The following is a 15118-nucleotide window of genomic DNA, read 5'->3' on the forward strand; positions in this document are numbered from 1 at the left end:
TCAGCATTTTGGGGGGAATTCTTAATCAAAAGTTTTTTTACTGTATCAAGATTTTTGAATACAACTTTAATATTAAAAGTCTTAAGAAGAGAAGGCATATCAACCAAGTTTTCATGGTAAGGGAGAACCAACATATTTTTAGTTGAATAAGGCTGGTTGCCCTTTTTTGGATTATAAAAAGTGTTCCTAGCAACTTTAAAAGATTTATCAATTACATTTCTTGGGTATTTTAAATCATTACCTATTTCATAAATTTTGGATATTTCCTCATCTATGAACTCAGGACTACAAATTCGTAAAGCTCTCAAAAACATTGATGAGAAAACAGACAGTTTGACTATCTTGATGCTTCACTTTCATAGTTCCTTGATAATGTGAGTAGTCACGAAAGCGCTTGGAATTTCTCTATTCTTTCAGAGTGGTTGTTTTGCATATTTTGAAATCACCTGTTTACTGTGATCTTATTGCATATATATATATATATATATATATATATATATATATATATATATATATATAACAAAAGAAGTCTTATAAGTCTGTAACTTATTTTAATAATTGAGTAATTAAACTATTAAAATATTTCCAGAAGTCAAATATCACAAAAGGCACATGCAATTGAGATATTCTGGCAAGCTCTTAGGAATATTAACAATATAGTGTATGTACTAGGTTAAACTTGACATACAACCTACAGCTCTTGTGTCCCTACTTTCATTATATATCAATCTCTATATAATATAGTTTTATATCAGATCAAACAGTATAAACAGAAATCAAAATGAATTAATGAATGTTTATTAAACAAATAACCACTAAAAAATAAAATACAAGATGCAATGATTGAGTGTCCAGTAAGACTACTTTCCAGAGGAGCACAGATCAGCTAAGGCAGATCTCTCCTCTTGAAAAATTTTCATTGGCAGTTCACAGGTTAATAAAATATAGGGGAAGAATCCATGATGTTAAAGAAAGCAAAGATTTCTTACAACACTATCGAGCTGGCATTTTGATGTTCTATCTTGTATTTAGGCATAGTGGAAAAACTATTTTCAGCCACTGCTAATGAAGTAGCATATTTTTTTAATCAGATTGTGGTACAACCAAGGCTGCAATAACTGTCTATGTACCAAACTGTCATATAACTTACCAATGTGTGCTTATACAGCATTTCCCTTCATGTAGATTCTTAAACCTCATAATCAGTAGTAGTAAGTATTATTTGGTACAGTGCAATTTTTCTGCTTTGTATTGTTACCTCTGACTCTGGCATGAAAAGTGAACTATGTCTCCATTTGGATACCAAGCAAAAGCACTGAAATGAAAAATACACATCAATGAAATTAAATGAAATGAACATCAATAGTGAAAAGATATTCTTTAAAACTCAACTTTTCTCCCTTTATAAAACTACCATATTTATTATTTTCTTTCTCACTGCTACATATCTATTTCAATCCCTGATACTGTTATTAACTTCTTTCACTCTCTCTCATACCATTACTTTTTTCCTAATGATAAGCATTTTTATTCTACTTTTCTTAATGTAAAATAATTACTTTACTCAAAATGAGTATCACAAAACATACAAGATTAATTTTATTGTTTGATGCTAGTAATAATGAACATAGCAGAATACATACCTATGTTTGGTAAATCTTTTACTGCATACAGCACAGTAGGTATACTCTGACAGCAAGATCTTCAATCTTTGGCATGAACTAAGCTCTTCACTAGTCTGAAATTAGAAACTGAATATGATAAATTGGCAACAAAAATGATTAAGAGCAATGACAGCTGAAGAAGACCCTAATATGGCAGTTTCAAATTATGACCAAAATTTGCTATATGGCAAGTGGTCTTTCAAATACAGCACATCCCACCTGGTTTGTTTACATTCTCCATGAGCACATATCTCTATGTCTGGAAATTTTCCAAAATTTCAAGTGTTTTAAAGTTATTGCATATTTTATATGTACTCTGATAATTATACTTCAGTGTACCTGTACCTAAATATACTTACACATTGTGCTGGCATGCAGGTACACATTAAAATCACTAAGTGTGTGTCTACTCTTGATGCCATGTTAATAAAAATACATGTAATCTCTTGGGGGCATTAAATGTTGTATATTCTGCTAATGTAGACATTTCTATTAATCCATTATTTTTTTTTCAAAATTACATAATAAAGATGCTATGTAACAAACATGATACATACACCCACAATATAAAAGTTGACAAATATTTGTTTACCAAGCAGTTGGTGGGAGGGTTGGAAGAATCACATTTTCTCTAGTCAAACATCAGTAACTTAACTAGAAATTTATTACTTTCATATGCCTTCATTCTATCTATAGTTATTCATGACCCTTGTGGGTTTAGTGCTTCTTTTTTATTATAATAATAATAACTTGTAGTAATAATTTGTAATAATGATAATTTGTCAGAGCATCATTCCTTCTAAAAATTACACGAGACTGTAAGTGTTGGTCTTTATTTATTCTACTGTACCACTGTGGAGACAACTTGTACACAATGTAAGGTGTTTGGTTATGGTTCATAAACATTCATACAGACGCTTCGTCCGTTTGTTTACATGGTGGGGATAGCCAGGTGGGTTTCCCTACCCTACACAAATAATCTGCACATAGAAGAGAGGAGCTTACAACGACGTTTTGGTCCAGCTTGGACCATATACAAAGTCACACTAACGAGAAGTAGAGCAGGACGGGTATATACAGTGGACCCCCGCCTAACGATCACCTCCCAATGCGACCAATTATGTAAGTGTATTTATGTAAGTGCGTTTGTACATGTATGTTTAGGGGTCTGAAATGGACTAATCTACTTCACAATATTCCTTATGGGAACAAATTCGGTCAGTACTGGCACCTGAACATACTTCTGGAATGAAAAAATATCATTAACCAGGGGTCCACTGTATAGGCAGGAAGAGGTAGTGGTAGTAGTAGTAGTACTACTACTACTAGTAGTAGTAGTAGTGGCAGAGATGAAAGGAAGTGGTAATGGGGAAGTAAGGAGGAGGAGCCAGTCAAATACAAAGAAAGGGGAGCACTGCAAGGGAGCTAGGTGCCCACAGAGGGAGAGCAAGAACACAGAGGTGGGGGGGAGAGGAAATAATGAAGGAACAGAAACAAGACAGAAGAAAGACAACCTCTCTTCTATGTGCGGGTTATTTGTGTATCGTTCCAGTCACAGTATTGTGCCTTTTTATTCCCTACCCTACCTCCCACACATGACTTTCTACAAATAAATACTTTTCAACTCTCACCCTAGATTAAGACCATTAAGAGACTACAAATACTTTAAGGTAAGTAATGAGTGTACTGTATATGGATTTTATCACTCTAGGGATCTTTAAGCATCGTAGACCCCTCATGGAAGGTTCCTTGATGTTGGTGAGGGGCTCTTGATTTAGGGAATTGCATATAAATGCCAGCTAAGTGGAAAAAATGGCGTTCTGCTTTCCGGCAGTAGCCTGGAACCTAACCTGCCATATAAGTGGGGCCCTACTGTAACTGGTGTATAGAAATAGACCTAGCTGGATGAATCTTATTGTAGCCAGCTGGCCCAGTGGCTTACGCACTGGCATAAAGTTTTACGACTCGCTTGCCAAGTGGCTCAAACTCCACCTGTGGTTTAACTGAAAGACTCCCTTAGTGCTTTACAGGCTATACAGAAATTTGATACACCTCACCCCTTAGTTCTCCGTATCCAACTTTGGCTACGCCGCATCTCTACCAAGCATAAAGATAATGTTTTTTGTTGGGTCCCTGGTCATGTTGACATACAGGGCAATGAACAGGCAGACACTGCTGCGCGGTCAGCAGTACATGACCTACCAGTTTCATATAGAGGTGTTCCATTTACGGACTATTTTGCTGCATAAGCTACCCACCTTCACACCCGTTGGCAACAATGTTGGTCTACTCTACTCGGTAACAAACTTCAATCTATTAAACTGAGTATAGGTTACTGGCCGTCTTCTTGTCACCAGTGCAGAGGTTGGGAGACTACTCTTTCCCGTCTCCGCATTGACCATACTCGTCTTACTCATAGATATCTCATGGAGAGGCGCCCTGCTCCTCTCTGTGAGAATTGTCTGGTTCCACTATCGGTCAGCCACATTCTGTTAGATTGCCCACTTTATCAACGAGCATGCAGAATTTACCTCCAATGTCATCTTCGCTCCGCTGCTCTCTCTTTACCTTCCCTTCTTGCTGATGGACCCACCTTTCATGCGGACTTTCTCATTGACTTTTTGACAACAACTGACTTACTTCACAAACTCTGATGATACCTTCAGCCCTTTCTACCTCGATCTCTTGCTATCCTCTACCCTGCACTATCCCCTGCCCCGCTGTTTTCTGTAACCTACTGATCGCCCCTCCCCCCTTCTGCTGCCCAATACCCTCGCTTCCTTTCCTACCCTGCAGCGCTGTATAGCCCTTGTGGCGTAGCGCTTCTTTTTTATTATAATAATTAACTGAAAGAAGGGACCAAGAGCTTGAGCTCACCCCAGCAAACTTGGGTAATTACACCAAAATGGACAAATAAAGTACTTAACCCTTAAACGGTCCAAAGAGATCGACGTTCAAATTCGTAGTGCTACAAAAGTAGATCTACTTTTTCTTACATATTTTCAAATATAACAAAAAAAAATGTAGATACAAGTTTTTTTTTACACGTTTTCAAATGTAAAACAAAAAAGAAGATCTACATTTTTTTACATACTTTCAGATGTTGAAAAAACGTATATATACGTTTGGACCATTTAAGGGTTAAGTCATATTTCACTCAGTCTTCCTCAAAGCTGTAGATTTTTACATGCAAATGGCCCAACCAATAGCCAAAACATCATCAAATGAAAGCGTTCTACGTTAGTGTGGTTTAGCGGTTGTTTTTGATTATAATGATAATTATAATAATCTATGTTAGTGATAAATAAATATAAATTTTAGGCTGCCCAAATATGCTGCTTCAGTGTGTAATGCTGCTGTTAGAACTTTTTTAATTTTATTTCCACTGAAGCAGACCTGAATGTAATTATAATTACAATGTTATTCAAAATAAAACAATACAAAAGGTATGTGAAATAATTTATAAAAATGTTACAAGGTATTTCTTGAAAATCAGTGTACATAGCATATTAGGAAAGTCTTAAAATTTAAGGATACCTTACTTATGACAATTATAATTATGGGGGAGTGCTAAACCTGTAGAATTATACAGCTCATGTGGAGGGGGGGGGTGAAATGGAAGATTCAGGGAACGAGCACAGATCCAATTCCCTAGATCAAGAGCCCCTCACTAGCATCAAGGAACCTTCCTTGAGGGGTACTTATGATAAAAATGTGCTGTTAGATTTAATATCGATAAGGTTGATATTATTGTAGATATAGCTAGAGTAAGCTTTTACAAAGCTCCTCTATGTGGTGCCATTTTTTTTTTTTTTTTTTTTTTTTTTTTTTTTTTTTTTTTTTTTTTGTCCTCTTCAAGGGGGGCTCCTTGGCGTGGTGAAGAGGCTCTTGGTCTGAGGAATTAGCCCTGTCGGTCTTCTTCCTCAGACCGAACCTAATTACCCCCCATTCTCCCCTCCCCTATCCCATCCTCCCCATCCTCCCCTTTTTCCATTCCTCCTCCTCCTCCTCACCCCTCCCTTTTGCCCTTCCTCTTTTTAGCCTTCGTGATTTCTCCCACAGGCGCGCTAGTTCCTAGGTGGGGGAAAGGACACCGGGGTCCATCCCATTCCGTTGAGGTTTCTTGGCGGTGGCGTAGTTTGCCGTGGAATCTGGATTGCCTAGGGATGTCCCGATCCCTCTCCGGTATCCCGGAGTAGCTTTGGGTGTCTTTTGGGCGACGGGTGTATCTCTGGAAGCCACCTTTCGGATTCCGGGGGTGGTGGCTGAAGGAGGTATGCTTTGTGGCGGATATCCGGCCGCCCTCTCTTTTGTCCACCGAGGTAGCTCGGCAGATGTGAGGTTGCTATCCCAGATTGCTGGTTTACTGGCATGAAGGGTAGGGTATGGCACGGGTTCCATGCTGCATCTGCGCTACTAGCGGTGTCGAGTCCTCTTGGGCGCGGAGGGAGATTTCTGGCCCTTTCATTCCTCCTAGGAACTATCCCTCCCCGGTCCCCCCTTTTTTTTTCTTTTTTTTATTTTTATTTTCTTTTCTTCTTTCTTTTTTTTTCTTAAAAACAAAAAGAAAGAAGTAACCTAACCATGGCAGCCCTAGTCCATGAACCTGGTACCCCCGGGCCCCTTCTTGATACCGCACCCCGTTCTGACCCCGCCTCGTCTTTGGACCACTCTTCAGACATTCCTCATGCCTCTGTACCTATTGCCGGTGCTGTTTCCTCACCCGCTTCAGGTACTGAGGCCTCGACTGACTCCTTCGATTTATCAGACCTTCGCTCTCCTCTGACTATGCTTCCGGCCTCTCCCTCTACGGTGCGGCAATTTTCAAATCGCCGACCCGTTCCACGTCGGACCAACTCTGGTCCCACGCCTAAACGTCAACGACAATTACCTGCTGATGATACTTCTCCACCTTCACCTTCTCGTTCTTCTCAGAAACGATCGACACGTCCTTCACTACCTTTCCACGCTCAGTTTCAGACTGAACAGTGGACTAAATTCTTCACTTTACGACCAACTTCCTCTACTGCCTATCTTTCTGACCATAGTATTGGCAAGGCACTCCTACGCCATGTTGGTAAAGATATTTCTTTTCATGCTCTTAAGAGCGGTACGCGCATCATTACCGTACAGAATGCTACCCAGGCTCGTGAGCTCTCTCGTCTTTCCCATATAGATACTGTTCCTGTCACCCTTGAAAAACATCATTCCCTCAATTCTTGTAGTGGTACCGTTATTCTGCCCCATACCATAGTTCAACAAAATTTCCAGACATGTGGCACCGACATTCTAGAACAGCTGGAACTCCAAGATCTCCCAATCCTCAAGGTAGACACTTACGTTCTTCCTGCCCGTGGGCGGAGACGATACCCTAGCAATGTGGCTCGTTTAACTTTTGACAGCCGAGAACTCCCATCCTCCGTTTATATAGCAGGACATCGGTTACAAGTTCGAAAGGTGATCCCTACACCACAACAGTGTAGAAATTGCTGGCGATTTGGCCATCCAGGGAAATATTGCAGATCTATCGCCGAATGCCCAGTCTGTGGTGCCGATGACCATTCTAATACGTCTTGCAATCGATCTCCCTCTTGCCTTAACTGTCATGAGGCTCACCCTTCGTACTCTCGCCGTTGTCAGGTCTATTTAAACGAGCGGGAAATCCGTTACCTCAAAGAGACAGAAGGTCTCCCTTATGCCATGGCAGTTTCTCATCTCCGCCTCCAAGGGAGACTCCCACGTGTTTCTTATTCCCGTGTTTCAAAACGTCCCCCCACTTCTGGTATCCCATCTTCTACACCCACCTCTGTGGTTACCTCTCCCATAATCACTCCTGTATCTAATCCTTTTGCTGTCCTCGGCTCAGACGTCCCTACTTCAACGCCTCAGTCTAATCTCGCTTCTTCGAGTTCTCTCTTACAAGCCTCAGTATCGACGAGACCTCGTACGACACCTCTTCCCAATCGTCCCTCTACTTCTCAAAAGTCAAAAAAAGGTCCGGTAACACCTCCTACCCATCTTCCACCTCCTCATTTTACCCTCCCTGTCTCTGTCCCTAGTTCTTCCCCTCTCACTGGCTCAGTTACAAGTGCAGAGGTTCACCCTCCTCCTCGTAATGTACCTTCCTCCCCTGTTCCCTCCCAAGTTTCTTCCTCTTCTGCCACCTCCCAGGTTCCTGTCTCTTCTGTCCCCTGCCACGCTTCTCCAGTTCCCTCCACCCTTTCGCCCCCCCCTACCTTGGTACAGTCCAATACAGTTCCAATCTTTACTCATCCTCCCCCTACCATTCCCAATATTGTCTCCCATACGACATCTTTGAATTCCGAAACACTTGAAGCAATCTCTGAATATATTGCAGAGACCAAACCATCAATGGACACTGATCCACCTTCCGCTCTTTCTCTCTCCTCTGCTCCATCTGCGCAACTCCTTTCTTCACAGCGCACCGTTCCTTCGCTGCTTGAACATTTTCCACTGCCTCCGCATGTGGACTTTTCTAACCCTTCTAGTCCGTAGGAACCCTTACCTGCGGATTTCAAGTATCTTTATCATTGCCAATCATGGCCTTTTTACAGTGGAATATACGCGGCCTCAGGGGAAATCGGGGTGAGCTTCAGATGTTACTCTCCCAGTTTGCCCCTGTTGGTGTTTGCTTACAGGAACCAAAATTACACTCTGCTGTTATTTCTCACATCTCAGGCTATAATTTATTGTATTCTTCAGATCCTTTTCCTGATGGGACCTTTAATGAAAGTGCCCTTCTTCTCCGCACTGATATTCCGTACCATCAGCTATTTATTCATACTTCGCTGCATTACACAGCAGCCCGTATCCACTTACATAGGTGGTATACGCTCTGTTCTTTATATCTCTCTCCTTCTCGGGCATTATCTATTCCGGATTTTGCCTTCCTTGTTTCGTCATTACCGCCACCGATTCTGTTACTTGGTGATTTTAATGCCCACCATTTCCTCTGGGGAGGGTCTCACTGTGATTCCCGTGGAATTCAGTTAGAGGCTTTTCTTGCCACCCACCCCCTCCATGTTTTAAATACAGGTACTCACACCCATTTTGATCCTCGGACTCATACTCTCTCTTGCATAGATCTCTCAGTTTGCTCTTCCTCCGCCGCATTAGACTTTACTTGGTCTGTTCTCCCGGACTTACATGACAGTGATCATTTCCCAATCATTCTTACTTCCCCTTCATATTCGCCACCTCTTCGCACCCCACGCTGGCAATTTAATCGGGCAAATTGGAACCTTTACTCACACCTGACTGTTTTTAAAGAGGTTCCTTCTTCGTCCTCCATCGATGAGCTTTTACACCTCTTCTCGTCCTCCGTTTTCACCGCAGCTTCTCATTCTATACCCCAAACTTCGGGCAGGCATTCTCAGAAATGCGTGCCTTGGTGGTCTCCTGCTTGTGCTCGTGCAGTACGTTTGAAACGCGCTGCATGGGGCAGGTACCGGTACAATAGAACCACAGAGCGACTCCTTGATTTTAAACAGAAGCGTGCGATCGCTCGCCGTGTCATCCGTGACGCTAAACGCACTTGCTGGCGAGATTATGTCTCCACCATCACCTCTGCTTCCTCTATGAGTGCAGTCTGGAAAAAAGTACGAAAACTGAGTGGTAAATATTCTCCTGACCCGGCTCCTGTTCTGCGGGTTGCCGGTGTTGATATAGCAAACCCACTAGATGTTGCCAATGAAATTGGCAATCATCTGGTCCGTATTTCTCAGGGACTCCATCTATGCCCCTCATTTCTTTCCTCAAAGTCTGCCAGAGAGTTAGCACCTTTGGACTTTTCTTCTCTCAGAGAAGAACAGTATAATGTGCCTTTTACACTTCAAGAACTGGAGGCAACACTCTCAGCTTGTCGATCATCGGCAGCTGGGCCCGACGACATTCATATTCGTATGCTACAACATTTACATCAGTCAGCCCTTGCAGTCCTATTACGCCTTTACAATCTTATTTGGTCACAAGGAGTTCTTCCACAGCTGTGGAAATCCGCCATTGTTCTCCCTTTCCGCAAACCAGGCACTACGGGACATGAAACCTCCCACTATCGTCCCATTGCTCTTACCAGTGCAGTTTGCAAAGTAATGGAACGTCTAGTAAATAGACGTTTAGTGTGGTATTTAGAGACACACAATAGTCTCTCCACTCGTCAATATGGCTTTCGTAAGGGACGTTCTACCATAGACCCCTTACTGCGCTTGGATACGTATGTTCGTAATGCCTTTGCGAATAACCACTCAGTTATTGCCATATTTTTTGACCTTGAGAAGGCATATGACACAACTTGGAGGTATAATATTTTAGCCCAAGCCCACTCCTTAGGCCTTCGAGGCAATCTACCATCCTTCCTTAAGAACTTTTTAACTGACAGGCATTTCCGTGTTCGGGTTAATAATGTGCTCTCCCCGGACTTTGTCCAAGCTGAAGGTGTCCCCCAGGGATGTGTTCTGAGCACAACACTTTTTCTCCTTGCTATTAATGATTTGGCCTCTAGTCTTCCATCAAATATTTGGTCATCACTCTATGTTGATGACTTCGCTATTGCCTGTGCAGGCGCTGACTGTCACCTCCTTACAGATTCTCTCCAGCATGCAGTCGACCGTGTTTCCAATTGGGCCACCACACATGGGTTTAAATTTTCCAGCACTAAAACCCACCAAATCACTTTCACTAGACGCTCTGTCATCTCTGATCATCCTTTGTACCTCTATGGCTCACGTATCCCTGAACGTGATACAGTCAAGTTTCTGGGCCTCCTCTTTGATCGTAGGTTATCCTGGAAACCTCACATTACCTCTCTGAAGGCAACTTGTCACAGCCGGCTGAACCTTCTTAAAACCCTTGCTCATCTTTCGTGGGGAGCTGATCGTCGAACCCTCCTTCACCTACATTCCACCCTTATTTTATCGAAACTTGATTATGGTGACCAGATCTATTCAGCGGCATCTCCTGCTACTCTCTCTAGCCTTAACCCCATTCATCACCAAGGATTACGTTTATGCCTTGGTGCTTTTCGCTCTTCCCCTGTCGAAAGCCTCTATGCAGAAGCGAACGTTCCATCCTTATCCGATCGCCGTGATGCCCATTGCCTGCGCTACTATGTACGCTCTCATGATCTCCGCAATCCTTCCATTTATAGAATGGTCACTGATATTAGTAGACATTCTTTATTTGTTCGCCGCCCCTGCTTACTCCGTCCCTTCTCTCTTCGCCTTCATTCGCTCTTGTCTTCTCTTCAACTACCACCTTTCTATGTACATGTAGCATCTCACTTTTCCCTACCCCCCTGGGAAGTTCCAGCTGTTCGAGTCTGTTCTTTCTCCCTCCCTTGCTCGAAAGCCCAACTGTCTACGGTCGCTTCCCGCTCTCTTTTTCTTGACCACTTTCACTCTCATTCTCATGCCATTGCTGTGTACACAGATGGCTCTAAGTCTTCTGACGGCGTAGGATTCGCAGCAGTGTTTCCGGACAGCGTCGTACAAGGGCATTTACTATCTTCAGCTAGTATTTTTACTGCTGAATTATATGCCATCCTTACAGCACTTATCCGTATTGCATCTATGCCTGTGTCATCATTTGTGGTTGTCTCAGACTCCCTTAGTGCTTTACAGGCTATACAAAAATTTGATACACCTCACCCCTTAGTCCTCCGTATCCAACTTTGGCTACGCCGCATCTTTACTAAGCATAAAGATATTGTTTTTTGTTGGGTCCCTGGTCATGTTGACATACAGGGCAATGAACAGGCAGACACTGCTGCGCGGTCAGCAGTACATGACCTACCAGTTTCTTATAGAGGTATTCCATGTACGGACTATTTTGCTGTAATATCTTCCCACCTTCACACCCGTTGGCAACAACGTTGGTCTACTATGCTCGGCAACAAACTTCAGTCTATTAAACCGAGTATAGGTTACTGGCCGTCTTCTTATCACCAGTGTCGAGGTTGGGAGACTACTCTCTCCCGTCTTCGCATTGGCCATACTCGTCTTACTCATGGATATCTCATGGAGAGGCGTCTTGCTCCTCTCTGTGAGAATTGCCAAGCTCCATTATCAGTCAGCCACATTCTGTTGGACTGCCCACTTTATCAACGAGCACGCAGAATTTACCTCTGTCGTCGTCTTCGCCCCGCTGCTCTCTCTTTACCTTCCCTTCTCGCTGATGGACCCACCTTTCATCCGGACTCTCTCATTGACTTTTTGACAACGACTGACTTACTTCACAAATTCTGATACTTTCACCCCTTTCTACTTGTATCTCTTGCTACCCTCTACCCCCGTACTATCCCCCGCCCCGCTGTTTTCTGTAACCTGCTGATCATCCCCCCTCCCTTCTGCCATCCAATTCCCTTGCTTCCTTCCCTACCCTGCAGCGCTGTATAGCCCTTGTGGCTTAGCGCTTCTTTTTGATTATAATAATAATTTATTTTTTTGTAAATGCGATTGAAAATCCACATCCAAAATTGAATAGTGCATAGATAGGCTTCAATCACTTTCACAAAAAGTCTCCATGTCATTCTACTTTGTTCCATTCTCTCTAAATGACCAAACCACCTCAACAGCCCCTCTTCAGCCCTCTCACTAATACTTTCAGTAATCCACACTACAAATTCAGTGCATATTTACACCACACACTGCCCTTAGACAACATCTCCACTGTCTCCAGCCACCATCTTGCTGCAGCATTTACAAACCATGCTTCACACCCACATAAGAGTGTTGGTATCAGTATATATACGAGCACGCAGAAATTACCACCTTCGCACCCGTTGGCAACAACGTTGGTCAACTTTGCTCGGTAACAAACTTCATTCTATTAAACCGAGCATAGGTTACTGGCCGTCTTCTTGTCATCAGTGCCGAGGTTGGGAGACCACTCTCTCCCGCCTTCGCATTGGTCACACTCGTCTTACTCATGTGTATCTCATGGATAGGCACCCTGTTCCTCTCTGTGAGCAGTGTCAAGTTCCAGTATCGATTAGCCACATTCTGTTAGACTGCCCTCTCTATCATCGAGCACGCAGAATTTACCTCCAACATCGTCTTCGTTCTACTACTTTCTCTTTACCTTCCCTTCTTGCTGATGGACACTCCTTTAATCCTGACTCTCTCACTGACTTCTTGACAACGACTGATTTACTCCACAAACTCTGATGATACCTTTTGCACTCTCCTCAGCCCTTTCTAGCTGAGTCTCTTGCTGCCCTTTCACCATCCACTGCCCCGCTGTTATCAGTAACCTATTACTCATCCATCTCCCTTTTGCCACCTGATGCCCTTGCTTCCTTCCTGCCCTGCAGCGCCATATAGCCCTTATGGCTTAGCGCTTCTTTTTGATTATAATAATCTCTTTACCTTCCCTTCTTGCTGATGGACCCTCCTTTAATCCTGACTCTCTCATTGACTTCTTGACAACGACTGATTTACTCCACACACTCTGATGATACTTTTCGCACTCCCCTCAGCCCTTTCTAAGAAGTTCAGTCTCTTGCTGCCCTTTACCCTTTCACCATCCACTGCCCCGCTGTTATCCGTAACCTATTGCTCATCCATCTCCCTTTTGCCACCTGATGCCCTCGCTTCCTTCCTGCCCTGCAGCACTGTATAGCCCTTGTGGCTTAGCGCTTCTTTTTGATTATAATAATAATAATAATGGTATCAGTATACTCTCGTACATTCCCTTCTTTGCCTCCATGGATAACATTCTTTATCTCCACAGATACCTCAATGCACCACTCACCTTTTCTCCTTCATCAATTCTATGGTTAACCTCATCCTTCATAAACCCATCTGCTGACAAGTCAACTCCCAAATATCTGAAAGCATTCACTTCTTCCATACTCCCTCCCTCCAATGTGATATCCAATTTTTCTTTATCTAAATCGTTTGATACCCTCATCACTTTATTCTTATTTATGTTCACTTTCAACTTTTCACCCTCCCAAACTCATCCATTAACCTTTGCAACTTTTCTCCAGAATCCGAAAAGCACAGTATCATCAGCAAAAAGTAATTGTGTCAACTCCCATTTTTTCTTTGATTCCTCATAATTTAATCCCACCCCTCTCCCCAACACCCTAGCATTTACTTCTTATACAACCCCATCTATAAATACATTAAACAACCATGGTGACATTACATATCCCTGTCTAATACCTGCTTTTACCAGGAAGTAATCTCCCTCTCTCCTACACACCTTAACCTGAGCCTCACTGTCCTCATTAAAACTCTTTACAGCATTTAGTAACTTGCTACCTATTCCATATACTTGCAACATATGATAGTGGATAGGGGAGCAGTGTGGCATATGTTTTCTAAATCCATAAATGCAATGGAAACTTCCCTACCTTTATCTAAATACTATTCACATACATGCTTCAATGTAAACACCTGATCTACACATCCCCTACCCATTCTAAAGCCTCCTTGCTCATCTGCAATCCTCCTCTAATTCTTTCAATAATAATCATACCATACAGTTTACCTGGTATACTCAGTAAACTTCTCTTCTTTCAGCGCACCCACCGTATCCCACCGAGGCAGGGTGGCCCAAAAAGAAAAACAAGAGTTTCTCTTTTTAACTTTAGTAATGTATACAGGAGAAGGGGTTACTAGCCCCTTGCTCCCAGAATTTTAGTCACCTCTTACGGCACACATGGCTTACGGAGGAAGAATTCTGTTCCACTTCCCCATGGAGACTTGGTAAACTTGTACCCTATAATTTTTTACAATCTCTCATTCCCCCCTTCCCTTTATACAAAGGAATGATACACACTTTCTGCCAATCCCTAGGTATCTTCTGCTAATTTGAGGTTGATTTCAAGCTACCATTGGTCCTGTAACCAAGTAAAATCATCTCTATTTTATTAGTATATCTGCCACTCTAATTAATGATACCTGCCTCGGTGGGGGACGGCCGACTTGAGAAAAAAAAAAAAAAGCAAGTCAATAAAACTATAAAAATACATCCTGGAAAACACTTCAAAGTAGCTATCTTAACTAAACACAAGGTCAGAGATTTGCTTTTTTTCATCATGCACAGCATGGGACAGGATTTTTTTTTATACCATGCACACTCGCCACACAGACCCATTCTCTCATATCTAGGCTAAATTTGCCTCTCTCAGCTTAGCTTGAGACGTAGATCTATGTGAGGAACCCTGGTGTCAAGGTAGATCTACATGAATGACATTGAAAGGATTTAATACAGTTTCTGAATTCAGTGAAAAAAAAAGTTAATACTCTACTACTGTATTTTAAACACTATACTTGTGTAAATGTTTATTACTTATCTGTGCTTGATGTACAATCAATGAATAAATCAAAATATTTAATAAATAAGGTAGTTACTAAAGGTAACATTGATAATTTTTATTTGTCCTTTAATAAAATATTTCTCCAATAAGACAGAACAAAGATTCATAC

At 42.2% G+C, this 15118-nt stretch overlaps 1 protein-coding gene across 2 annotated transcripts in view; it reads right to left on the bottom strand.

The window, feature by feature from the left end:
• Positions 1–782: 782 nt before the first annotated feature.
• The window catches only part of LOC128700744 (vam6/Vps39-like protein), a 61057-nt gene continuing 46721 nt past the window's right edge, over positions 783–15118 (bottom strand). The window contains exons 18-19 of one of the 2 annotated variants that reach the window (XM_053794140.1): positions 1644–1738; positions 783–1315 (exon numbers count right to left, since the gene is read on the bottom strand). In XM_053794140.1, coding sequence (XP_053650115.1) covers positions 1255–1315; positions 1644–1738 — 156 coding nt within the window. In that variant the 3' untranslated portion in view covers positions 783–1254. The remainder of the gene's footprint in view (positions 1316–1643; positions 1739–15118) is intronic. The other variant, XM_053794141.2, reaches the window with a different exon arrangement.

The sequence above is a fragment of the Cherax quadricarinatus genome, chromosome 56, assembly GCF_038502225.1.
Source record: "Cherax quadricarinatus isolate ZL_2023a chromosome 56, ASM3850222v1, whole genome shotgun sequence".
Classification (NCBI taxonomy): domain Eukaryota; kingdom Metazoa; phylum Arthropoda; class Malacostraca; order Decapoda; family Parastacidae; genus Cherax; species Cherax quadricarinatus.